General features: G+C 39.1%; 1 protein-coding gene across 11 annotated transcripts in view; it reads right to left on the bottom strand.

Moving 5' to 3' along the window:
* SUGCT (succinyl-CoA:glutarate-CoA transferase) overlaps positions 1-27091 on the bottom strand; it is a 334539-nt gene that overhangs the window by 275392 nt on the left and 32056 nt on the right. For 10 of the 11 annotated variants that reach the window (XR_010308108.1, XR_010308109.1, XM_064169956.1 and 7 more), the window contains 2 exons: positions 19646-19737; positions 10712-10855 (listed from right to left, as the gene is read on the bottom strand). Coding sequence is in view for 9 of the 11 variants with exons in the window: in XM_064169956.1 (XP_064026026.1) it covers positions 10712-10855; positions 19646-19737 (236 nt within the window). In the remaining 2 variants the exon portion in view is untranslated. The remainder of the gene's footprint in view (positions 1-10711; positions 10856-19645; positions 19738-27091) is intronic. The other variant, XM_064169959.1, reaches the window with a different exon arrangement.

Below are 27091 nucleotides of genomic sequence, written 5' to 3'. Positions count from 1 at the left end.
GTGAGACTCTGGAATTGCCCATGGAGGTGGTTGAGGCCCGAGCCCTGGAGGTGTTTAAGGCCAGGCTGGATGAGACTGTGGCCAGCCTGACCTAGGGTAGGGTGTCCCTGCCCATGGCACAGGGGTTGGAATTAGATGATTCTCATGGTCCTTTCCAACCCTGACTGATTCTATTCTTCTCAGAGGAGAAGAAAGCTAAAGATTGAGAAAAATGGATCTTAAAGTGCTCAATTGTGCATATACCTTTAAACTGTGACGGTGATGGCTGAACACAACTTTTGCAATATATAATAAAACAATACCAATTTAAAAAAAAGAAGCTGAGGCAGTTTCAAAACTACAAGGTATTTGCATGCCACACATCTGCTGAATTCAGTGAAATGCAACAACAAAAAGAACTGACCCCCAAATATTTTTTTTTTAATGAGCTTCTTCCAGCTTATAAAAGACCAGAATGAACATTTCTGTGCTTCCCACAGCACGGAGACTATCTTCTGATTAAGACTCAATTAACAGTACCAATTGCAAAGATTCATGCAGCTAACAGATGTAGGGCTTGACATTTCAAGCACATATATAATTGAGCACTCAGCTTTGAAAAGAAAGAAAATGTTAACTGGACTCCCAGACCTCCTTAGTGTCCACTTTAAACCAAAACAACAAACCTACACAAACTCAGATATATTTCAGGTGAAGGATCAGAAATAAAAATCCTGACTATAGACCTTACTAGACAGTACTGACTTGAAAGAGAAGGAAAAAAATATCTTTCTTTAAAATGAGCTCTGGTTGAAGAAAGTGATATTTTAAAGTGAAAAATAAGTAACATTTTCTTGATTAAAATAAAATGCTAGGAAGTAATCAGCCGGTTTTGAAAGTGTAAAAAAAATCATACTACTCCCACTACTGAAAAACTCCTGTTTCAGATTCACAACCACACAGGGACAGCTTTAAGAAATCTGCCACTTTAAAAAAAATATATATACATACACACACACACATATATATTAAATATATATATATATTATATATATATTAAATATTCAGGTTACAAAACCCCAAGAACTTCAAAGTTACCAAAACCCAAGAAGTCCAAAGTTAGACTGTACACTCTGCATGATTTTAGTCCACTTATATACAAATCTTGACCATATGCTCCTACAGCATTTTTCTATTCTATTTCTGACCTACTTAATTTGTAGGTACTTTTTGAAGTTTTAACTTATTTGGGAATATACAGCCCAAGAACTCCACCAAATCTCCCAGCAAGTCCCTACGAGCCTCCGCGCACATGGTACATCGTACGCATTGCACCTCCTGCCACTCTGAGTTCCTTTCAAAAGACACTTCTCTGACATAAGGGTGATTCATCTGCCAGATTTCAAGTTTCCACTCCAAAGAATAAAGGCACTGAGTTTCCCAGGGGGACAAAAAAGGAAAAAAAAAAAAAAAAAGCCCTCAACGTATTTTCCCATAACTTGTTCCTGGAAACAGATGAATCATTTTAGTAGAAACTGTGAAAACAAATCCCTTTTTGGCAGTTCCATGACATGGAAAATTCAGCCAAAACAGTTAAAACTTTGGCAAAGTTATAAAAACTAAAATCAGACTCTGATAACAGACATATCAGACAACCTTAACTATAAATGACACTTCTACAATCATTTCCTCAAGTCTCCCATCTTCTCTGAAACATGAAATGCATTACGCTCTGTATTTTCACATGACTTTACTAAATCCAGGCAAAATTCAACTTGCAAAATGCTTCTGCTGCTACATTTTATACTATCTTAAACCCTGTAATATATTTTCTAATATTATTCCTTAATTATAGGTTTTTTTCCCAAAAAAAAAGGTTATTTAATATGAATTACAGCTTCCTTGGGGTTTGACTGGTTGTATGGCACTAGTTATTTAAAAAGCAGCATAGATTAGGTTCTCTGAGTCTCTTCTGCTCATGCAGAGAACCAAAAGCAGAACAATTTGAGTTATGGGAGGTGCATCCAGGTAATGGAATTCTTCCACTTAGGGACTGACCTGCAAGAGGAGGTGAGTAGGTTGAAGAGTATCAGTGACTGGGAGAAAAAGAGAGACTATCAGAGCATACCATATCTCATCTGGGACAGACCCAGCAGGCAGACAGGACCAGTGATTAGCAACCTGCTACACCACTTAGATACACACCAGACAGAGTCCATCCAAGGATACTGAAGGAGCTGGTAAAACACTCACCAAGCCTTTCTCTATCATTTACCAGCAGTCCTGGCTAATTGGGGAGGTCCTAGCTGACTGGAGGCTAGAAAATACAATGCCTATCCACAAGAAAGACTGAAAAGAAGATTCGGAGAATTACAGACCTAGACCTGTCAGTCTGATCTTAGTGCCAGTGAAGATTATGGAGCAGATCCCAGAGTGGATGCAGTGCTGGACCTTACGGCTACTAATGCAAGCAAGTTCATCAGTGATGCCAAAATTACAGGCAGTCTGGGCAGCAGCAATCATACACTGGTAGAGTTCACAGTCCTGAGGGATATGAGTCAGGTGAAGACTAAAGCCAGGACATATGAGGTTCAACAAGGCCAAGTTCCCACACTTGGGTCTTCAGCTCTGGTGAGGCTAACACCTTGAGTACTGGACTCAGTTTTGGGCCCCTCACTCAAAGAAGGCCATAGAGGTGCTGGAGTTTAGCCAAAGAAGGGCAATGAAGCTGCTGAAAGGTCTGCAGAACAGGACTTATAAGCAGATGAGATATCTGGGATTATTTAGTCCAGAGAAAAGGAGACTGAGAGGAGGTCTCTTCCAACCTGGTTGATTCTATGAATCCATATCACTGTTTACAGCTACTTGAAAGGAGGTTGCAGAAAGGTGGGGGTTGGTCTCATCTCCCAAGGAAAAAAAAATATAGAAGAGAAAATGGCCTCAGGTTATGCCAGGGGAGGTTTAGCTTGGACATTAGGAAAAACATTATACACCAAAAGGGTTGGCAAGTCCTGGAACAGGCTGCCCAGGGTACTGGCAGAGTCATCATCCCTGGAGAGCTTTAAGAGACATGTAGATGTGGTGCTGAAAGTCATGGTTTAATGGTAATTTTGCAGTGCTGGGTTAACAGCTTGTGGTGGAGGGGCAGCAGCCCCAAAACTGAGGCTTCACCATGCCTCAACATACCCAGACATGTTCTTCTGCCAGGACCCACAAAGCAGCAAACAAGTTGCATAACACACACACGCCTAGCCCGTGTACCCCTGAGGTCTGGGCAGGCAATCCCCTATTGGGAGGGTCCAGGCATATCTCTATTGCCTATTGGGGCAAGGTTTGGCTTACGGCTGATGATCTGAAAGGTCTTTTATAACCTAAATTACTCTGTTCTGTTCTAAAACCAGTAGCTATATTTGACAACTGAGAATCGCAAGTGCAAAACCTACAAATGAAATCCAGGCAAACAGACTTGGCTCATATAAAAATTAATTACCTGTGAGGACAGGCAGCAGAATAACTACAGCAATTTCTCTTATTGTTTGTACTAGAGTAATATCCAGGGGCTCCAATTTGGATGCTGCAAACATTTCATGAGGCTTTGTATTGTTCTATTTAATCAGTAACAAGGATGCTTTTCCATGGAAAGCTGCCAACATCTGAGAGCTATAGTAAGGCACTTTTCACCCTTGATTTTGTGATTAGAAACAGTGCCATTTACAATCAAAATATGCATACACCTAACCATTTATGACACTCTTATTTTTTCTTCACATTTATCAGCATTAATACTTGCACAGAAAAAAAGGTCCTGCACAGAAAAAAGAATCTCAAGTGTATTTGCTCCTGATAATTTCATTTGCATCCTGTATGGGGAGAATTGTCCCTCCACAAAAATAATGTTTCCTCTGGGTGTAACAGTATGACCTCAATACTGCCATTAGTTTTAACATTGAAGGATCTCTGGACACTGCCATGAAGCACTTCACTTACGTGCTAATGCATTACCCAAGAAACAAAGACATGAAATTGACTAAAATATTTGAAGCAGGATATTTCACCACACACAAGATTGTATGTCTGTGCCTCTGCACCCACCATTCAGCTGTCCAGCATCTTAGAGAACCTTTAATGCTTGCAGACAATGCAGATGTGGTTCACCTACAAAGCTGCTGAAGAACATACAAGTCAGAGAAACCTGGTCCAAAGATCTATTTGATTTGAAAGTTTGATCTGAGTTAGTATTACCAGTGAGTCTGAAGTCAAAATATGGCACTTCTGCTTGATAATGAATTTTGAATCATGACAACAAATTTGTGACTGATTCTCTATAGAAGGAAGCTTTCCCTTCATTGATCTAGGGAAGTATTTCACTAGCACCACCACACTGTGGCATAACATCAAAGCTGCTTTCTGATTTGAAAATAACTTCACATTATTTTTTATCAGAGGAATCTTATACCACAGATACTCAATCCAAAGAAGGCAAAGCATTTTAACACATTTTACATGGAGAAAGATTAATGGCAACAAAACTCCATCAGACTAAGAAGTCCAGATTTGTTTCAGCATCATCTTTTACTTCATCTTCTTTATAAACTGTAGACACATTTCAGTCAGAGCTGTCTGGGGTGATCAAACCAAGCAGTGTTAAAACCTTAGCTGCTGTTCCAGCAGCATACCCAAAACTGATGTACTTGTTATGATTTATTAGAATCCCAGAGGTTCAACAGTGCATAGAGATCAGTTGTTTTGCTAGCTTATTTTTTTTCCATTACATAAAATTGAAACCTCTTCCATCTTCCTTGCTATTTACATAAATAAGTATCACACAAGGTGCTGAATGGCCCTCTCCAAATTGAACTGATTTAGTGAATTACTTCTGAAGAATTCCCAGAGTTTTAAAGGGAGGGGTAAGCTTTCAGAGCATGCTAAAGTGCTTACTTTATTGGCTGCTTAAATCATTTCCATTTCTTTTGAACTACCCAGGTTATCCTTCTCCTAATACTTAGCATAATCACAAAATATGATCTGTTGGCAATGAACTACAAAGATCCTGATTCCATTTCCAGAATTACATCCCTATTTCAAGGTCATCTAAATAATACACTTACCAAAGACATATCTTCTTCAGCCTTTGAACAATCTTGCCTCCCTATTCCAGATAGATGTTTTATTTTTCCTATGTGCACATTGTTCCTATCTTTTTCCTAGTCTTCACCTAATTGATGACAGAGGTAGCTCAAACACAGGAATCACAGAATGCTTTGGGTTGGAAGGGAACTTTAAAGGTCATCCAGTCCAACCACTCCACAGCCACCAAGAACTTCTCCAACTACAGCAGGCTGCCCAGAACCTGTCCAACCCAACGTGGAACATTTTCAGGCACAGGGCATCCACCACCTCTCTGGGCACCTGGACCAGTGTCTCACCTCCTTCTATCCAGTCTGAATTTTCTCTCTCTTAGTTTGAAAACACCAGTGCTTGCCCTGTCACAAAAGGCCCTGCTAAAATGATTGTCCCCACAAACCTCAGACTAAGGTGAGCTCTAGTTGCTGCAGCACTCGTGGTGAAATAAATCCTAATCAGTTCCTTCTGATTCTGATCAGTTGGCTTCTTTGCAAAAAGAAGCGGCATTTGCTCCATGTGTGTATCATGGTTCTCATCACAGTTCTGAGGCAGAGGTTGAACAACGCCTTGGCTACAGCTTCTCTCTTCCTTCTACCATTCTCTATAGCAACTCCCACAAAAATTAAGCTGCAGCACACTCAGACTTAGGTCCTTTAGCACAGGAATAATAATAACAAAGGCAAAAAGGTACAGAATTTACTACCAGATCACAGCTAAAAAAGAAATTCCCTTTGCAATCTGGGTGCATGTTCTGTTTACAGAGCAAAGAAAGCCACTAAACATCCAGCTGGAGTATGATCTACCAATGACTTCTTGCATAACTAATCATTAGAAATCACAACACACATTCCACAGAGGCCAATATTAAATTGAGTTATTGTCATGTTAGTATGGTCTTCTGCTCTACTCAATAAAATTCTAGCTACTTAAAACCCCGAGGGATAAGTTCTGTCCTTGGTTATTCTGATGTCCTCATTTGAAATTATCAAGATTAGTAGCCAAGAGAAGTGTTTAGTGCACAGTATATATTTAAAGAGATGTTCACATCAACTCATATGTTATTATCTTTGTGTGTCAGAGCCATGCAGTGAAAAAGGCAATGTCTACACACAGCACACAGACGATTTTTTTTCATGACCGAGATTAAGAGTACAATGTTTTGCAAAGATGATGCTTTATAAGCTTGTAAAAAAAAGAACAGCTTATTCAAACCATACCCAAACCAAGACAACTGTGTAACAGTCCTCCGAGCCAGCCTCAAAAATCACCAGCAGCAATGGCCTCTAAAAAAGCAGATTTTCTCTCTGTGCATTGCCAACTCACAACTCTTAGCAAGCAGAGGAGCAAAAAGACACAGTCAAGACACCTGAATAATATGTGAGTTCCAAGATTGGTATTTCTCACACAACTTACTGCTCAGAGGTCCTGTGATGCCATATAAATCCTACAGGCAGTATGTAATTGTTACCAGTTTCACTTACACTCAATGATTTGTAAAAGATAAGCCATGAAAACCCTGAACAGTGAGCACTAAAATGACCTTAAGTAGGTAGGCCTTAAATCTTGGGAAAAAAGTGATGCAGAAACAAAAACTGGAATTTTCAAATCACACCTTTGTCTGAGTAAACTAAGTGCCAAGCTAAAGCAGAAAAAAATAAATCCAGAAAATCATTTCTATCTCTTTGCTAGATTTTTCTAGGGTCACCTCAAAAGTCTGAAAAGATTAGGAGTTTGCTAAGTTAATTGCAAACTAAAATGTAATAATAAGAAGCAGAGAAATGTCTGATGGACAATTTTATGATACAAACAATGGACAATTCTACAATACAAACAATACTAACTACATTGTCCTGTCTGTGGAACCTGAGGGAAAAAAAATACACTCCAAAATTGCAGAAACGTTAAATGTAAAATACTTCTTACAGATTTTCAGTCTCACAGAAACCAACTTGTTACAGTATTTGTCGGAGCCTGGTTGTAATTAAATACAGGAAGGATATTAAAACTTCCAAGAGATTTTTTTTTTAAAGCCACAACAGAAGAAAAGGCACAATTGCATAATTGGAACCAAATCCAAAACCCACTTCCTTCTTATTTACTAGCGTCATCTAAAGGACACTATTTAGATGCTGAAAGGTCTGGAGCTGACAACTGTAAATCATCTAAAAGTCAAAAAATTTCAAAGGAATTTTATGACATGGGTTAAAAGTGTATAGATGAGAGATATAGAAAGTTAGTGCTCACTGCAAAACCACATCCTAGTGCTCACCATATCTGTCTTGTCAATAATATAATTCTATTTTGTTGTGGGGAGAGAAATCGTCTGTGGTAGTAATAAACTGTTATAAAGCTTTAGGGCAAAAGTGGTTTATGTGCAGAATATGAAAAATGTCTTTTTAAGATACTTGAAAAACAGTATTTCTTTACAGAGCAGGATTTCACTGAACTGCATACTACACAGATTAGTTAAATACTAAACAAACTCGCCAGTGGGATATTTCTTTAAACAGCTTCAGATCATTCTTGTTGGCAGTTGAATTCAGTTCAATGTTCTTCGTTCTTAGCATATCTGTGCAGGAAATTAATATCAAAAGCATCCTCCAGTCCTGCCCCTCCTCCCCCATCTACCAAAAAACCCTAAAAATCCTCTTGCACTCCCACAAGATGCACAGAAAAGTGAAAGCACAGAAAAACAGCACAGACACGGACATATACATGCTAGGGGTTTTGTTATAAAATAAACCAAATGGATTTCAGGAAGTTTTACTTATGTAATTGCTTTAAAACCCCTAAGATTTTGTTTTCCTTCCTGACATAGTCCAAGTCATAAGTGCTGCCAGCTTCACAATTCTCCACTCAGCTGAAGAACGGACAAAAGGTGCAAAGCAGGATGCTGTATTAACTTAGTGTATGAAATACTGACATAAGCCACATTTCACACAGGATCCTGCTGCTGTAACACTACTGATAGGACAGTCCAGTAACTTTTACACACAGAAAATAAGGCTCCTTTTTTTTCTTATTAAAAATTACTACACAACAGTGTAGGGCTGAAGGGAAAGTTACCATGATGCATCTATCTGACCTCTAGATCCCACCACTAATCAACTGCAACAAGAACCTAACAAACTAAAAGCATACAACTTATTGCTTTGGCAGCATCCACGAGAAACTTCAAAAGGCCACTTGTTTTAAACATTCATCACATGAGGAAGAGTTAGTTTCAGCTAACACAGCTTGGTGTGCAAAACCATAATCCCTCTGAAAGGTTCTCTTTTGAGAACCTGATCGTATCACAGTAATTGTCCTTCTCTTTGCAAAAAATAAATTACCACCAGAAATACTGCAAAGTAAAGCTCTTTTTTTTTCCAATAATTTATTAGATTCATGCTACACTCCTAAGTCTTTAAGGGTGAGTGTACTAAAAGTAACCAGCACTTTTGCAAGAAGGAGGAAAACAAGCCAGGAAAACTAGACATTCTTAGACAGACTCAGTCATCAGTTACATTTTCCCTTCATTTTAACATATCTTTTAAGATAGGATTTACCACACAGGGTTATTTTTTGGTACTCCAGCACCTACGTCTATTTTTTTTCTTTCTATTTTAATAAATGTTCTCTTTACAGTCTTGGGCCAGCACCCTAAAGTTGATCTGGACTGAAGCAACAGCATTATCTAAAACCAAATAGCAGTCTTCTGAACAACAGCTCTATTCCAAACTTATTTCAGCTTAGTTTACTCAACATTGAAGTGAAATAAAAAGTTATTCCACAGCAAGAGTGCGCTCGTATGGAATTACTTCCTAGCAACTTCTAGATAACTGCAACTTGATAACAAGCATGGAATGAGTTAATGTCTCTTCATCATTTAGTACTTCATCAGCACACAGAAATCAAAACCACATACCATGTTTGTTCACTAACAGCTATCCAAAACCTCATTCCCTTTCTTGTATATGTGAGTGGCCTAAAGGATGATGATGGACCTTCAAACGGAGATTTTGTGAGGTGAGAACACTTTTGCACAGAGACCAATCTATCCTAACCAATGAAGGAGTTTCTAAGGATAGATGAGGTGACAAAGGTGAAATAAGAGAACTACAGCAACTCCTCTTACTTTTAGCATTTGATGAATCAAGAAGGCTCCACGTGAAAAATAAAAAAGCCAAAACATAGTGGAACAAGGAATAAAAAAAAACCCAAGAGAGTACTCTGGAAATTGATAGCAATCACCAGAAATTCTTTCAATAAAGTTAGAAATAAAGACAATCAAGAGGAAGCAGCCATAACTAACAATATGATACCTTAAACAAAACAAAAAAAAATCCACTTACAAACAAAATAATTAATGAGAGTACAATATATACTTTAAATATTTTTCTAAACTGCTGACTGCATTTTTCAAATGGGCACAGTATTTACAAATATACATAAGTGTGTGAAGTGTTTGGTCCTTACAGATATTTCTGAAACAAACAAAAATTTCTGTGTTGATTTAAGCAAGGGTTCCCCCTCCTTTCCAGATCTGATTTCAGTGAGTATTTATACGAGAGCAGTAGGCATTAAAACAACAGCAACTTCAACCATTAGTCCCTGTCATTATTATCATACAATGAGAGAGAGGGGAAGGAACTTCTGGAGTCACCTTGTCTGACCTCCTGCTCACACCAGAGCCAGCATATTGCACAATGGGCATCTTATCATCTCTCAAGTGTACTGACAGGGATAATGTATGGAAAAATGTATTTGAATAGAGGTAAAAATATGGGAGCACTGCAGCAGCTTTGATTCGTACTAGATACAGTTTGGATGTTTTAAAATATACAGAAAAATTACTATGGACCATGCAGCCAGTTGGTAACAGCAGGTATCTACATCCATGAGACAACAGATCATCTGATCATATGCAGGTCATACCAACATCACTTTCTTTTTGTCAATTATAAACCATTGCACCAAAAGTGCTTGCATGTTCAAAGGCAACAAAAAGTTCTCATTATTCATTCTATATGGTATGCCTTTGATAATCAAAACACCTTTGGAGAGATTTCTCTTGAATATAATTTGAGAAAATGCTGCATAGTCAAGATTATTCTGCAGGCTCCAGAGCCAAAAGGTAGAACTCCTGGATTACTCTGACACAGGGATGATACTTGATTGCTCTGCACAAGTCATTCAGTCACTTTTAGTAGTAATATCACTCAGTGTCAAGGCCTGCTTTCCAGCAGTGGTTTCATCATTTATGCTTGTCCACCTCAAAATCTCTACTACAGCTGTTATTTAGAGGCTCAGGGACATTATGAACTTTTATTAACTTGTGTTTCCAGAGAACATGGGGATCCTTTGTTAAAAGTGAAATCCAAACACACCACAGTAGTAAATATAACCACATCATATCAAATGGTCACTGCCAGAATAGCAGATGTTCCTTGTATCACCTTCATCTTAACACTTACCCTTGGATATTTATAGACATTGGTAAGATCCCCTCTCAGCCTTCTCTTCTCAAGAGATGTTAGCTGTACTAGCTGATTTGCATTAATGTCACAATGGTCTTCTTAAGTTCAAATATCTACATAAGTAAAGGCAATTTTTTAAAAACTCCTACCTGAGATGACAAGAGGTTGCAGTCAATGTGCAGTCCTTTCCCTGTCTTGTACCTCTGAAGTAAACCAGCCATAATTGCTCCATATGTATACAACCCAGTAGCAAGATCTGTCATGGCTACTCCTGGTCTAACTGGCTCATCATCCTGAAAAAACAGAAGCAAACATCCCAAAACAAAACACAACAAACATCACATAACAAAACAAACACACAAAGAGAGAGAGGAAAAAGCAATCAGAGGCAAAATAATACTTTGTTACAGTACAAGACTCATGTGAGAAAGTGTTTACGTTTCTGCATTGCAAACAGCAAGAAATAAAGAGCATCTCTGAGTAAACTTAAGTGTAAAAACCACCACTGAAAACCAGATATTCTTGCAGCACCTACACAATACCCTAACTTTGCAGTGCTCCAGAGTGCAAATTGTGCATGATTTATTATGCTACTTTTTGGCCTTTTAACATAATACTCATCAATGCAGAGAGTAAAAAGATACTGTTAGAGACAAAAGAAACTGGTGAGTGCTGAATTTCATTATTCCTAAAAGTCAAAGGTCTAAAGAATGTCCACAGTACGCTGAATCAGCTGCATGGTTTAGCACCAGGCATGGTAGTGTTAGATAATGGTAGGACTTGATGATCCTAAAGGTCTTTTCCAACCAAACTGACGGTATGATTCATGACTGTTTGAAAGGCAGAAGCATATCACTTCGCTCTCCTGACTCCTTTTTTCTTTTCCCCTCCCATTCTGGCTCTCCTCCAACCAAACTTGAGGTTTGTACTTCCCAGTATACAGACTCCAGGCTTCTATTAGGAAAACAAAACCAAATTTGTTTACACATGTACACATTACACATGGAAATACATGCCAATCCCTGACCTTCTGACCAATAATCACTAGAAAATTATTGGTTCAAATGTCCTTTCCCAGTATATCATCATCCCTTTTTCCACCATCAAGGGAAGAACCTTCATTTTACATCATGTATTTCAAGGTTTCCCTAATTGTTGGAACCTCTGCAATCAATGTCAAAATGAACTTCTAATTTCAAAACAGGCTTTTACCACAGGAACTTGAAAGTGCTTCGTTTGGGATGTTCTCCCATTTCCCACTCTGGAAAGTTTAAGGTCAGATGCTCAGATTTTGACAGCAATTGCTTGCCCTGAACACAAGTAGCAGTGCAAAGCTAAGAGGACTGTTTCAGCCCCATCATAAACCAACCTAAAATTAGCATAATCAATAAATAATAACTGTTTGCTGAAGTTCCCATAAATGCTTTTAAACTCATCTAGTGCAGATTCAATAAAACTGTATTTACAGAACTACTTCAATTAGTCATGCCTAAGCCATTAATTCTGATCACACTTTAAGACAGAGAGAGAATTACATTTACTGACAATTATAAAGAAGAGGTGTCTTAGCTTCAGGTGAAAAAAAAAAACAAAACTGAAGTTATCTTCACCATTTGTTAATCTTTTGTGTTCTACCAGGATTTACCTAAGTCTGATAGCAAGTCAAACATAAATTTAACATTATTTTAAGGAAAAAAAACATAATATTGCATGTATAAGTGAGTTCTGGAATAAAAGTCTGTAGTACAGTGCTAAGATAGAAAAGGCTGCTGTTTGATTCATATCATAAAAGTGACTAAGTAAAATTATAAAACCTGTATCAAATACCACAAAATAATAAGAAAAAAAACCAATTCTCAGTTACTGTCATTGAAATTTCAGTAAGGATTGGAGATCCTCAGCCCGGAGAAAGCCTCAGAAAGACCTTATAAGTGGCTTCCCAGTACCTTAAAGGGGCTACAAGAAAGCTGGGAAGGGACTTCTACAAGGACTTGTGGTGATAGAATGAGAGGCAACAGATTGAAGCTTAGGGAGGGCAGATTTAGACTGGATATTAGGAAGAAATTCTTTACAGTAATGGTGGTGACACACTGGAATAGGTTGCACAGGGAAGTTGTGGATGTCCCCTCCCTCGAGATGTTCAAGATCAGGTTGGATGAGGCCTTGAGCAACCTGGTCTAGTGGACTGCCAGTGATGGAGGGGTCACTGGAACTAGATGATATTCAAGGTCCCTTCCAATCCAAACCTATGATGTATAAGCCACACATCCTTAAGATGAACACTGTTTTAAGAAGTACTATTTCTTGAAGAATCTCTTATATCTTCCTTGTCCACACTTGTCCACACTAAGCTGCTTCAGTGTCCCAATAGAATAAACAACTCAAATATTCCATCCATCTTTGTATCTAGCTCTGGAGAAAACCAGAAAAGGAAGTTCTTTATTTTCATACGCATACAGCTATTGAGAATACCAAATGAGCATATGAAAAGGTTTTTTGCTCTTTAGAGCTACCACTGAGAAATACAGATTTAAAAAAATAAATCAATCTGCCCCTCATTACCTGCTGCAAGTTCTCAGTTCATGAATTGGTCTTTCTTCATTACAGCCAAGACATTGGGATGAGAAATCAGAAAGACTTACGATTTTACAAACAGATGTGCAGAAAAATGCATACCAAAAACTGTCCTCCCACTCTTTTCAAAGCATTATTAATTTCACCCTCCATAGAGAAAACTACACTTTCAAGGCATCGTTTTTAAGCCTTGATTCCAGCACTTTCCTCATCAAATACTAAGCAACTAATGTTTTAAAAGCAAACATTTTGCCTGAGTAAAAAGTTCACTTTCATTTCTAAAAGTGCTTTCACAACATCCTTTCATAGAACTCTTCAAGGTACTACTAGTGCTGTATTCCTTTACTGGTTTTGATACATCAGTTTTACTTCATCCTAACATTCCACAATCTGCAGCAGTCCCCAAAAATTCTATTCTTTCCTGGTCTTTCTGCTAAGATGCATGAACCAATGCCAGTTTTTGACCCTTTAAAGCAGCTCCTAATGCCCACCTAGACTGTAAACCAACCTTCCCGGGACAGGAAGCATAGCTGTACATACTGTGAAATGCATTCATTCAGTTTTTCATTGCTACACTGCAGAATAAGGCCTAGGATGCTCCTTTATATTAAGGATAAAGCCACACATAAACATAGAAATACTTCCTTTAGTTGGAGTTTCCAACAACACAGCACTACTTCTGTGTAGCTAACAATATACTACCTCCCTGAACAAAGTAAGGATCCGTACAGTAGTTTTTATTCAGCAAAATAGGGATCTGTGCAGTAGTTTTTATTTAGACAAATTATTTTTAATGTAGCAAACATCACCACAACCACCCCTGCCAGTCAAAAGAGATGTTACTCTTTTGGCAGAAAGACAGACTGTAGCCCTAAACAGGGTGAATTGCTTTAAGCACTGGCCTGAGCTGAACTCTAATCAGGTGCAGCACCAGGACATGTCCTTCACTGATTTGAAAAGATGATGATTCACTCCATTAGAACAGACCTTTTCTACTGTCACTGTGCTTGCTATTGTTCAATTTTACCACCAGTTCACACTTTTATTTCTGATTTTTGTATTTTGCTAAATTCCTTATGATTTGTCAACATGTTCTGGCCTAGAGATAAAATTTCTCCTCCCAAACTTACATCTGCAACATAAAAATGATCCATTAAAAATGAAAATTGTTCTGAAGTGACATGCTTAATAAAAACATTCTAAGTCCAGTAGTCTTTGCAGATGGAAAAGAGCTGCTGAAACTAATATGAACCAGCAATGACTACATTCTTCAACAGCTCTAAGCTATATACCATGTGTACCCTGTTGTAGCTTGTTTGGTTTTAAGCTGAGGGACTACCCCTCTGGTAGCATAGATCCCATTCATATCTTGCTGTCTCATGGACCATAAAACAAAACTGTTTCTTCAGCAAAAAGGAATGCATGAACAAAGACATTCTGAATATTGAAAACTGCACCTAATAATCTGCTTGGAGAAGGAAACCAAATTGGGTTTTATTTAATTAATGTCAAGTTGTTGCCTAAATGAGTCATAGAAATTTTCAAAGGGATACTCATCTGGCACTGATGTGTCTGAATCTATTAAGGAAAAACTTTCTGTTCATCAAATATGAAACTTGAATGTGGTGTTTAACCAGGAAATATCTATAAACTATGTCTTCCAGGACCATAAAAGTGTCATCAGGGTAAAGTTTGTCCTTTTAGGCTATTTTTAATTTATGTAAAGAAAAACTGACTGTGGCCTGAAGCAACTACTTTCATTCAAAATAAGCTTGCGGGTACAGATTTACACCAAACAGATTCCCCACTATTGCTTGTAAATTTTTATAAATACACTAGAATTTCCAAATTCACAGGTGTCACACAGTTCTGGTCAAGAGATATTTAAAGACACATGTAAGAGCTTGAATTCTGAGCAGTTTTCTGCACATGCAAGTATGATTTAAAGATAGAATCCCACCACATGCTGAATGGGTTTGGCGCACTTGTTTATGCCTATGACTCTGCTAGATTACAGAAGTGACAGCTTTATTTCCAGGTTCAGAACTTTGCTCAGAAGCTTTTCAAAGAAGGCAGTACTAAGTCACTTCATTAACAACTCTTTTCTAGAGAAAAAAATAGTAATAGCAAGCCATTCAGAACTCCTTCAGAGAGCCATCTATCAATAATCTTTAAAAACAATTCAGACTGATTAAGCATACGATCCAGTCTCTGTGCCAAGTATGACATTATTGTGTCACCTAAAGTGATGGTAGGGTCAGATCACAGAGATCAGCTCAGCATCCAGAGACGAACAGTCCCCATAGCAGCCCAACAGAGCCACAGGGTCTTTTTTTTCCTCAGAAGACAGAAGTCTCATGGAGAGAGTAGCAACCCTCCTCAGCCAGCCAGTGACTCTCATGAGAGAAGTGGACAAGGCATGGGCAGAGCCACAGTCTCAGCAGGCTCTTTAAATGTCTCAGGACTGCAACCTGGTGTGGACATAAGACTACTACCCCCTATTGAACTTCCAGACCAGCAGGGAGGAGGCTGCATCCCATGGTCTGAAAGGAATGAAAACAGACTTGAAGGCCTTGGGATAGTTGCTGAAAGTTTAGGGCACAAATTATTTTCTCTTCTCTTCTTCCAGTTGCAGGTGATGACATGGAATGGAATAGAAGGATCCAGTCTGTAAATACCTGGCTCAGAGACTGGTGCTACAGGCAGGGCTTTGTGTTCTTTGGTCATGGCTGTTTGTAAGACACCAGAGTTGATGGCAGTAAGTGGCAAAGGCTTACACTGCATGGGGGGAAGGGAGGAAAGGGATAAGAACTAAGCAGGGATCACTCACAGAGCTTTAAACTAGACTTGAAGAGGGATGGGGCTGTAGCTGGGTTTGCACCACTGGGGAGGCGTTCTGGTATTAACAAAAATCAGAAGGCCTTTCATACCCCCAGGTTGGGCTCAGCATGCTCCCCGAAATGCCTGCATCCCAATGCATGGAACATGGGGAAGAAACAAGAGGAGTCAGAATCTGTATGGTCATAGGATCACAGGATGTTAGGGGTTGGAAGGGACCCAAGGAGTTCAACCCCCCCTGCCAGAGCAGGACCACACAATCTAGCACAGATCACAGAGGAACACATCCAGACAGGCCTTGAAAGTCTCCAGAGAAGGAGACTCCACAACCTCTCTGGGAAGCCTGTTCCAGTGCTCTGTGACCCTTACAGTAAAGAAGTTCCCCTTTCTGTTGAGGTGGAATCTATTGTGCTGCAACTTAGACCCATTGCTCCTTGTCCTATCACAGGGAGCAAGTGAGCAGAGCCTATCCCCCCTCTCCTGACCAGCCCTCGGATATTTATAAACATTTATCAAATCCCCTCTCAGTCTCTCTTCTTCAGACTAAAAAGTCCCAGGTCTATCAGCCTCTTCTCATAAGCCATGCCCTCCAGTCCCCTAATCATCCTCATAGCCCTCCGGCTAGACCCTCTTCAGCAGATCCCTGTCCCTCTTAAACTGGTCAAGGGGTTATGATCTGATGGCAATTACAGCTCACATGGCAGGAATGTGGTAATGGATGTCTGTGTCCTGTTTAGGAAAGACAGGTCAACAAGGCAAAGAGGTGGAGTTGCTCTTTACGTGAGAGAGCAACTAGAATGTCCTGAGTTCTGTCCAGGGTCAGATGAGGAGCAAGTTGTGAGCAAGAATTAAGGCACCAGCATGGGTGATGCAGTTGTGGGTGTCTATTACAGGCCACCTGATTAGGACAAAGAAGTTGAGGAGTCCTTCTAGAGGCAGGTGATAGCAGCCTCGAAATTACAGATCCTGGTTCTCATGGAGGATTTTAACTATCCAACTATTTGCTAGAAGACCTACTCAGCCAGCCAGCCACAGTCCAGGAGGTTCCTTCAGTGTACTTATGATAGCATCATGATGAAAATGGTGGATGAGACAAATAGGAGAGAAGCACTGATGGATCTTATACTCACTAACAAGGAGGGTATAGTTGAAGTTAAACTGAAGAGTGTGGTCTGAATGATCAAATACTGAGGTGGATTGTGTATTGGTTGAAGAAAAACTTAAATATACATTAAGACGCTCCAAAATGAAGCACTTCAGTGATGTATGTAGATATTTTGTTGCTGCTGCTCAAATTCCTAATTCAACTGCTTCATCAGCTGAAACCTCTAAGACCATCCTGCAGGCACATTCAGTGGCTTGTTTCCTGCAGGGAAGTTTCCACAAAGCACTGTTAAGACTGATGTTATCATGTTGATTATCTATAACTACCACAATGCCATACAAAACCAACATCATCTGGTGTCACTTTCTTTTCTCCCCCAAGTTGTAGTATATGAATTCCATGTTATCTGCTCAGTAAAGAATTCAAGGTTTAATAAAGAAAAACACCATGGAAAAGTGAGTAACATTCCTTTTTCTTCTTTACTTTGGCTGTTTTTCTACATGCTGACTGATAAAAGACTCTCTTTTTTTTTTCCAAGCTGGCTTACTGGAATTTTAAATACAAGCCAATCCCATCAGAGCAGTCTCAAAGTGAAGGACTTGGGAGTGTCAGCTGGTGAAAATCTCAACACAGAGTTCATGATGTGCACTTGCAGCCCAGAAGGCAACCATGTCCTGGGATGCAACAAAAGAAGTGAGACCAGCAGGAGGAGGGAGGTGATTCTCCACCTCTACTCTGCTCTCGTGAGACCCCACCTGGAGTACTACTTCCAGGTGTGCTGACCCCAGCACAAGAGGGATGTGGAAATAGTGAAGCAGGTTCAGAGAAGGACCATGAAGATGATAAGAGCACTGGAGAACCTCCCTTATGAGAACAGGCTGTAAGAGTCTGAGGTGTTCATCCTGGAGAAAAGGCGACTCCAAGAAGACCTTTTAGCAGCTTTCCAGTACCTTAAAGAGGTCTACAAGAAAGATAGGAAGGAACTTTTTACAAGGACCTGTAGTGACAGGAAGACAGAGAATAGTTTTAAGCATGAGGAGGGCAGATTTAGACTAGATATTAGGAAGATATTATTTACAGTGAAGGTGGAACAGGTTGCCCAGGGAGGTTGTGGATGCCACCTGCATGGAGGTATTCAAGGCCAGGTTGGATGAAGCCTTGAGCAACTTGGTCTAATGGAAGGTGTCCCTGCCTGTAGCAGGGGGGCTTGGAACTAGATGATCTTCAAGGTCCCTCCCAATCTAAACCATTCTGTGAAGATATTAATCTATGCTAGGAGCATAAATTTAGAACACACAACAAGATTCTGTCACTAATAATACATTAAAGCATGCAAAATCATTTCCAGGCCACTTGAGTAGATATTCACTAGAACAACAAAAGGCACAATGGCTTCTTTTGTTTCAAAACCTTACGTGGTCAATGACTCCAAACTGTCCCTCTAGCACCTCAGAAAATGGGTTTGAAAACTGATGAAGTACACGATCAACTTCAAATAAGGAAAACTAAGAAGAGAGTTTTACCATGTTTACTTTAATCACACAAGAGACTGACCAGGTTTGAATGAGTTGTTAGGAGCCCCCAGTGAATAGATGGAACTGTTACTAACAATGACTAAATGATTCCAATGATTACATTGCCTCTAATCCTGGTGAGGTGATGTGAACATCTGGATTTCCAGCATAGATCTTAATAGAATCTTTTAATAAAATCCATCTTCATAACGGTCTCTGAGAACTATTACTCTCACAATACAGCTTACATGCAATTATTCAGTGTAACACTTGCCTTTTCTGTCATTAACATAGCAGTGAAAAGCTCTGCAAGAACCTTGGTGGGTTTTTTTTTTCATTTTTTCATGGGTTAGCAACAGCATTTGTCCCCTTCTAACAGTTCATACTCCCATGTAATTTTGTTTGGTGTATTTTCAGGTGTGCATGAAGTTTCTAGCACTGCACTGTACAGACACAAGGGTCAGAATGCAAAAAAGCACACTATAGTTACTTTGTGTGTATGTGCCATTAGGCATTTTAAGAGAGGAACCAGTAAGGACTGCACCCAACTTCATGTCTTCTCGTGATCCAAGATCATAGAATTATAGAATCACTGAGGCTGGAAAATACCTTTAAGATCACTGAGTCCAACTGTAACCCAACTACCATGACCACTAAACCATGTGCTGAAACACCACATCTACACTCTTCTTGAACAGCATCAGGGATAGGAACCCCACCACCTCCCTGGGCAGCCTGTTCCAATGTCTCACCACTCCCTTAGCAAGAAGTTATTCTTAATGTCCAATCTAAACCTCTCCTGGCACAATCTGAACTCATTTCCTATCGCTAGCTAGTTGGGAGAACAGACCAACACCAGCCTCACTGCAACCTCCTTCCAGGCAGTTGTAGAGAGCAGTAAGACCCCACTTTGCCTTCTCTTCTCCAGACTAAACTCCAGCTTCCTCAGCCACTCTTCGTATGATGCCCTCCAAGACGACTTACTCCATGCAACACCAAGCTCTAGTGTACAGCACAAAGATTCTATTAACAACATAAGTTGAGCACCATACCTCATGTCCTGTGATATGCATGAGACCAGAAACAGCAGCTGCAATGGAGTCATATCCAGCTCTCTGAACCATTGGACCAGTCTGACCATAACCTAAACCAGAGAGAGAACGATTAGTAATGCAATCAAAGGCAAGTACAACTGAAATGATCCTATGATAAACACATATTACTGTTTGAGTACAAAAAGGACCCAACTGGTATTTCATGACTGCTATTGTATTGTATTTACTCTTGCATATTTTTAAGAGTGAATTGTTGGATTTATGCTGTGTGGATTGGTGAGGTGTCTGACATGAATTCTAGGCACATTCCTGGCCTTGCTATGTTTTGTTCACTTTGGAGAGAATTCCTTTAATTTGCTGGGTCAGCTGAGGTGGGACTCAGATGTTGCTTGAGAGTCTTTATTGTATCTCCACACCTCCAGGCCTCCAGTTGCTGTCCATAAGGACCTATATTACTTGCTTTGTGTCTTCACTCTGCCATGAAGGCATTTTGAACATCAAATGACACTAAATGCATGACACTACGGTTTAGACACATGAATTGTTCCCCTCTTTCTTTACTGTACTTCACATCCAAACAGAATTACCTTCAAAATAAAACATTGTTTACAACAGGGAGCAAGGCTTGCCCTTCAGCAAGTACACACAAGGTGCTTGCCAAGAGTTAGCAACAATGAAATGTAAAATATAACAAACTTTATTGGAATTACATAAACAGAGTTTTGTTCAGCTATACAATTAACAGCTGTACTCAAAAGGATGCTGTTACTCTTCTCTGCTTCAACTCACCACATTCTTCTAACAACCACCACAAAATCTTCCAGTTGGGGAGGTCTTTCAGGATCAACTGAAGAGGTTACAAATCCAGATATCAACTATTTCCCTGCCATTTCCCTGTCTGTCAATCACAGCATAACCTAATAACTCAGTGCTGCAACTGGAGCAGTTAATGTACTGAGCCTGTAAGATGCAATGACCTTAGGTGGTTAAAGAGCCAAGTGTGGATTTCTTTTCTGGAACTACCAACCATCAACAAAAAAGGGAGAAGTCAACAGGGAAGAAGCAACATGTTTTGTTGTTATTACCAGAACTAACAGAAACTGTTAGAGTTCTTAAGCATATTTAAGGTCTCTCCTCTTCCTCCTTCAAGACATAGCAAATTCAAAAGCTATTCTCATGCTTTCTTTTCCCCCTTCAGGTATTTATACAAGTATCCCCTAATTACAGGAGCAAACAGAATATATTTGTCACACACAAGACTCCTTGTTTGGCTGCCACTTTTCAGGCAATGTTTCTGTACTGCTCTTGGCTATGAAGACAACATTAAAATAAAAACAACAACATGTACTGGAAGATAAAACTTTCAGAGTCTCCTAAACTCCTTTTAACTATTCTCCTGGAATAACTTTTTCTATATGAAGAGTCTGTTTGCTAGACTTGACAGTCAAAACAGTGACTTTGTTCATTACACACACAAAAATCATTACTCATTAGTGTAACCTTCCTTAGGTCCTCCATCTATATCAATACTGTTTTGTACAAAATTCTAAGTGACTTCTGATGTCTAGCATAAGAAAATAATAATCACTCCAAACTGAAGTTAGTGCACTCTGTTACTCCAATTATTTAGCAAATCATTCCAAGCAAAACAATATCCACAAGCTACACTGATTTCCCCATCTTACCACAAACTATCTTAACTACCTCCTATCTTTTTAGAGACATCAGATCCACATTATGCAAAGCTGAGGAGAAACTCAACCTATACATACTGTGTTGCAAGGAATACCAGGGGAGTACTGCCAGCACACTGACTGTAGCCTCAAAACAAACATTGCACAAGAAAAGGACTCAACACTTTCCTTATGTTCAAATCTGTATTGTGTTCACTGCTTACAAGAAAGAAGAAAAAACTCAAGCCCTATGGTTTATCCACTTTTACTCCAAATCATGTCTGACAACATCTGACTGTGAGACCCTGAAGAGCAACTGGTGACATTTCCTGTCATGTTTGCACACTAAAGTTTGCAGAAAATAGGTGGTTTTGTTTTCAAACATAACCAGACTCAAACAAAATATGGTGGACTGACCCAAAATACTCTGTAGCGCTCTCACAAGGCATATACCATTCTCCACCAGAACAAACTGCAGCATTAAAACCATTGAAATGTGTGGGACCACTTCAAAACCAGAATCTTGCTCAATTAAAAAACAAAACCCAAAACACTCAAAACAACTTTAATTGAATAGTGAAAAGCATATTGAAGTAAGTGAGAAATTATGTACTGGCCTCAATTATTAACAAAGAAAAGACATCTCAACACATCTGCTCACACAAATGTTTTCATAAACAGAAAACATCTGAAAATTAAACATTTAGCATGTAGATGGAACAACTATAAAGTGCTTTGCAATGCTCTTCTGGTAAGGACAAACATCCATGCCTCAAACACCATATTCAGGAAAGGTGACAGACAATAAGTCATGTATTTTTCTAGTGCCATTTCAGAAATACAATTTTTAAGTCCTTTTCACACGTTGTAACAGCCTGATTTCAAAACAAAACTTAGTATTTAACGACTTTCTGGTTAAAATTAGAGGTTCTGAGAAGTGTTTAATTAGTTTCCACAGGTCACAACAGATTAAGAAGGAAAAAAATACGTAATTCTGCTTTTGATCTGAATTCCGGATTGAAAAAGTGGGACAAAAATCCATTGCCATTGGAAATTGTTTGCCTCAGGCACTGTGGACATATCAAATACAGAATCACAGAAAGTTAGAGGTTGGAAGGGACTTCCAGAGATCATCGAGTCCAACCCCCTGCCAAAAGCAGAATTACCTAGGGCAGTCCAAACAGGAATGCATTCACCCAGAAGCTGCACTAGCCATTGAACTCTAAGAGTTAAGTGACAAACAGTTATTTCTAACGATGAAAGACCTCCAGACATAAGTCTAAGCTTGAGCAGTATTGCTGTAGTAAACCACACAGGTGAATGGAGCAGTGGAGCAGAAGTTTCAGGAATAACTCTGAACACAGGTACAAAGAGTTTGAAGGAGAGCACAAAATTATATTCAGAAAGTTTTCAACCTGGTGCAGAGATCTTCCTGTAACTGTAATATATACACAGGCATGCATATGTACGTGTGTGTATAAAAATACATAAAATAACTTCTTAAGCATAGAAAAATGCCAAAGTCTGTTTGCTCAAATACCATTCTCTCCCACTCAAACTTAGCATGCAGAAGCATAGATTTGCAGTTCCACCCACTTAACCCTAAATAGGTTCCTGTTCAGTATAATGTAGTTAGTGGCTTATTAAGTTTAGGTACAAGAGAAAATACTTCAGGCTAAAAAGATAAGTCCTGCTGAATACAGAAGGAACTGATTTTTACAGCAATGGTTTCTGAAGAGGAAACAAGGCAACTGCTGACACTCTTGCTCTGAACTGCCCTCTAGTGGAGCTTGCCTCCCTAGGCTGCCATCACTATTTAGACTATCAGTGGAGACTGTTTCAGACCCTTATGTCTGAAATACATTTGAAGGAACGTATTTCACAGAAGAGACAGCATCATTTAAAATTTATTTTAATAAAAAGTTGTCTAAATCATTTCAGGTGGAGGGGAAGCTGTAGAGGTGCCCAATCAGCTTTACATTTGTTTAAAATGGAATCTGGAAAGACCCAGATGCTATCTAAATCCCCTCTTTGACTTCCAAAATGCCTAGTCTACACCTTGCACTAAGAAGGCACAATTTATTCCGTTGCCTGGCACATCCTCACATATCTAGACCTCAAAATTGTTGTAGTATGAGCTGCTCTGCATCAGTCTTGCAACCATATTAGGTACGAGACACAATATCCTCCAAGAAGATCTACATGTACCTGACAAAAATTGTCAGTGTCAAGGCATTATTTCATCTGTATGGCAAGCACTGGGAACCACCAGAACCACAAACTCTACCTGTCCACTAAAGGACTATTTGCTTACTCAGCACAGTCACATGTAAATCTTCTTGTTCCTGTTCTCAGTCTGAAGCCAAGTTCATGTTCTATGTAAGAAAGTGAAACTTTATTGTCTTTACCTTTATGTGAACAGGAAAATTAAGTGGATATGAGACAAGTACAAAAGAACAAATTGCACTGGCTGCTTTGAGCTTAAGGGAAATATGGGCTTTTATGGTAGGCATTCCCACAGCACACACCACAGATTTCCACCAGCAGTCCTGTATCCCTCACCATTTCCACCAGCTGTGCTGTATTCTCACCTCAGACAAGAATGGAGAAAGTGACTTTACTGGTTATGTATCTCACACCCTCTCTTTTTCAGAGCTTTCCAAATGGTTAAAGATAAATCTGTAGCTCCAAACTTTTGAAAGAAAAATCTTAGTTAATATCATCTCCACTATTTGTTAGTCTGCAGCATAACAAACAATGACATATTCAAAATGAGACGTGCTTAATGTGACACAGAAAAGGGTGTATCCCTCTTCCTGTGGAGGAGCATGTCAAATTTTCATGAAATAAGGCAGCTAATAATACATCTCGGAGCTCTTCTGAAAAAGCCACCAGTTGTTTGATGGTCAAGGCTTTGATACAGAGCAGCAACAGAAGACTCAAGATACCTAAGAAATACTTATCTAGCAAAACTCAATGATAATAGTGTCAAGATAAACAGTAACTTAAAATAGCACTACAATCCTCATCACTAGCTAGGGACAATACAGAACTTTATGCAAGACACTGATTGCAATCGTTTGAAGACTCATTTGGTGAAATCAATTGAAACAAACACATTTCCTGTAAATCTTGGCAATATAGATCCATTCCAGTTAAAACTATGAGCGAGAATGCTGCTATTATCCAATTAAATTACATCATGATTAATATTACTCAATTTCTGACAAAGGGAACATCTGAAAGCATTTTCTTCCCCTATTTTTTTCAAGTTGTTTGAGAGAGGACTCAGTAAAATAATGACACCCTTCAATGGGAAATAAATCTCAGCTACTTTTCCAGGGTCAGTGTGACATTTCTGCTCTGATGAGAGGAGGCCAATCAGTCCAAAAACACAGAAGTCAGCTGTGACAGCGAAGGTAATCATTTCTGTGCTTAGTGTACAAGTGCCATGTGATGATGGCACTCAAGCTTTGGAACACACTGCAGGAGAAATGATAATATTTGCAGCCATCGTATGGGATGAAAGTTTGGGGAAAATAACATGTCATAACAAACTACAGCTAGTTTATCCACTTGAAAATGGTCAATATATTTATCACATAAGAGAGACACACTTTGCTTTGGAATCCACCCTAAATGATTCTGTTCAGAGAGACTGAACTAAATATTATGAAGTGAGAAAGGTCAGGCTGAAGATCAGGAAAAATGTAATAACAGTAAGAGCTGTTAGACTGCACAAAAGTGTTATTAGTGAAGCTGCCAAATGCCAGATGCTCGAAAATGCTAGCAAAAAAAAGTGTTTTTGAAAAGAAGTCTGTTAGAGAAACAGACTAATGTGTCTTTCCAGGTTTAGCTTTATAATACCGTGTCAGCTACAGCATAGCTTTGCTTCATTTTTGCCTGATGACAGCAGGATTTTTAGCTACAGTCATGGCAGACATTCTTCATACATTTTAAGAAAGCAGGCAAACCAAATAAACAACTTTGTCCCAGACGAAGTTCCATGTGGCTGCAGATCCTATGCCATTCCAAGGTGGGTACTGAACATACATTTGGACACCCTCTCTCCCTGCTCAAGAGACACAGACTACAATGACAGGACTCCTAACATGTACAAAAAGCAATTTGTTTCAGCTAGGAGCTGCCTCAAAGCATTTGGGATAAACAGACACTCAAATGTAGAAGACAATCACTCCAAAACTAACATTTTCATGAACATTACCTCAAAGTCACTCAGGATTTTTAAAAAGGTGAAGGGAAATGATTCTGCATTTCTCAAGCTGTTGCACAATGGATTTTGTATTTGATGAAGTTTAACTTTTTCCCCAGGATAGTGGGTCACAAATATAGTTTGCACCTTCCACAAAATCACAGAGAAAGAAGGAAATCCTCTAAAATTACTAAAAGCATAAGCACTGGATGACAAAAGAACTCATGCAACACCTGAAACCCTACTCTCATTTCATAGAATCAACCAGGTTGGAAGAGACTCCCAAGATCATCCAGTCCAACCTGGCTAATGATGGCCCTGTAATTACCTACACAGACAGAGAAGTCTGAATATTATTTTGTGTCATAAAGAAAGGCCAGCATTTCTCATTATGACCTTTGTCCAAAATACTTGACTCACATGGCAGAGAAAACCAAAAGTCATTATTTCTGCACTTCTTCATGATTTGATAGCATGATAAAACTTTATAAGGCCAAATATAAAACACATTGTGCTAAAAGGAGAGGAAAAACCAACACGGAGACATGCTGTCAACACGGACCAACTCCCTGTAGCTCAATTCCCACATGACAAATGACTTTATAAAGTCAGCCTGCATAGGATATTCTGAGCAAAACACAGAAAAATATGTTCGACACAGGCATTTCTACAAATAGGGACTAAACATTGTCACAAATTCAATCCAGATAGATGGCTATCCCTGCTGAATAACAAATTAATGAGAAACACCTTTTGACTTGTTCTATTGCCAAAAGAAAACATTCAATTAAAGACAGCTTACATCTTTACTTAATAAAGATTAATGAAACAAGCAGAAGAACATAAGCAGTTCTCTGTGATGAGAAAAGCCAAACTCTAACAGACGCATTATATGAAACTTTGCAATGTCAGAGCTGCCAAACACGTTAGCAAAAGCAGTAATGACTTTTGGAAAATGCTTGCCATGTGTTGGTCAAGAGGAAAGGAAGTACAACTTCCTGGGTAGGCAAGCTTACAGGAGATCAGAGCTGATACGAGAAAGGTGAAGTCAGAGCAAACTGTCAAGAGAGATGAAAGGAGTTAAAAACCACGAATGACTAACCTGAAGTCAGCAGGCATAAAATCTGCTCAGTCTGACAAAAACAGTTCATTTCCCCATTGATGACTGTGGATGTGTACAATATGGCAATTACTTTATTGCCTCTTATTTTTTTTACACATGCTGATTTAGACTTTCTAACCCTGTATTTTAAACAAAGTCAGGTGTTATAAATTGGAAGGCAAGGACAAAATATCAAATACAGAACTTTGTGCTAGGATTTAGCTACTGAAAGCCTCAAAGGGGACAAACAACAGCCTCTGCCAGTTGTCCAACTCCATTCAATTTTCATGTGATCTGCGTACTCAGCCTCACAACCCTCGCCTAAAATCACCAACCACACTTCTGGGACACAGCCACAGACTATTTCAAACAATGCAAGCCTGGTTTTTAACAGGCTTTTAATCAGGCCTGCAAAGTTCTGGGGCGTATTTTCTAGCTTTTCAACATGCCACACA

The sequence above is a fragment of the Pogoniulus pusillus genome, chromosome 32 (assembly GCF_015220805.1).
Source record: "Pogoniulus pusillus isolate bPogPus1 chromosome 32, bPogPus1.pri, whole genome shotgun sequence".
Lineage (NCBI taxonomy): Eukaryota > Metazoa > Chordata > Aves > Piciformes > Lybiidae > Pogoniulus > Pogoniulus pusillus.
The sequence above is the reverse complement of the archived record's forward strand: the minus strand, read 5'-3'. Positions and strand labels throughout refer to the sequence as shown.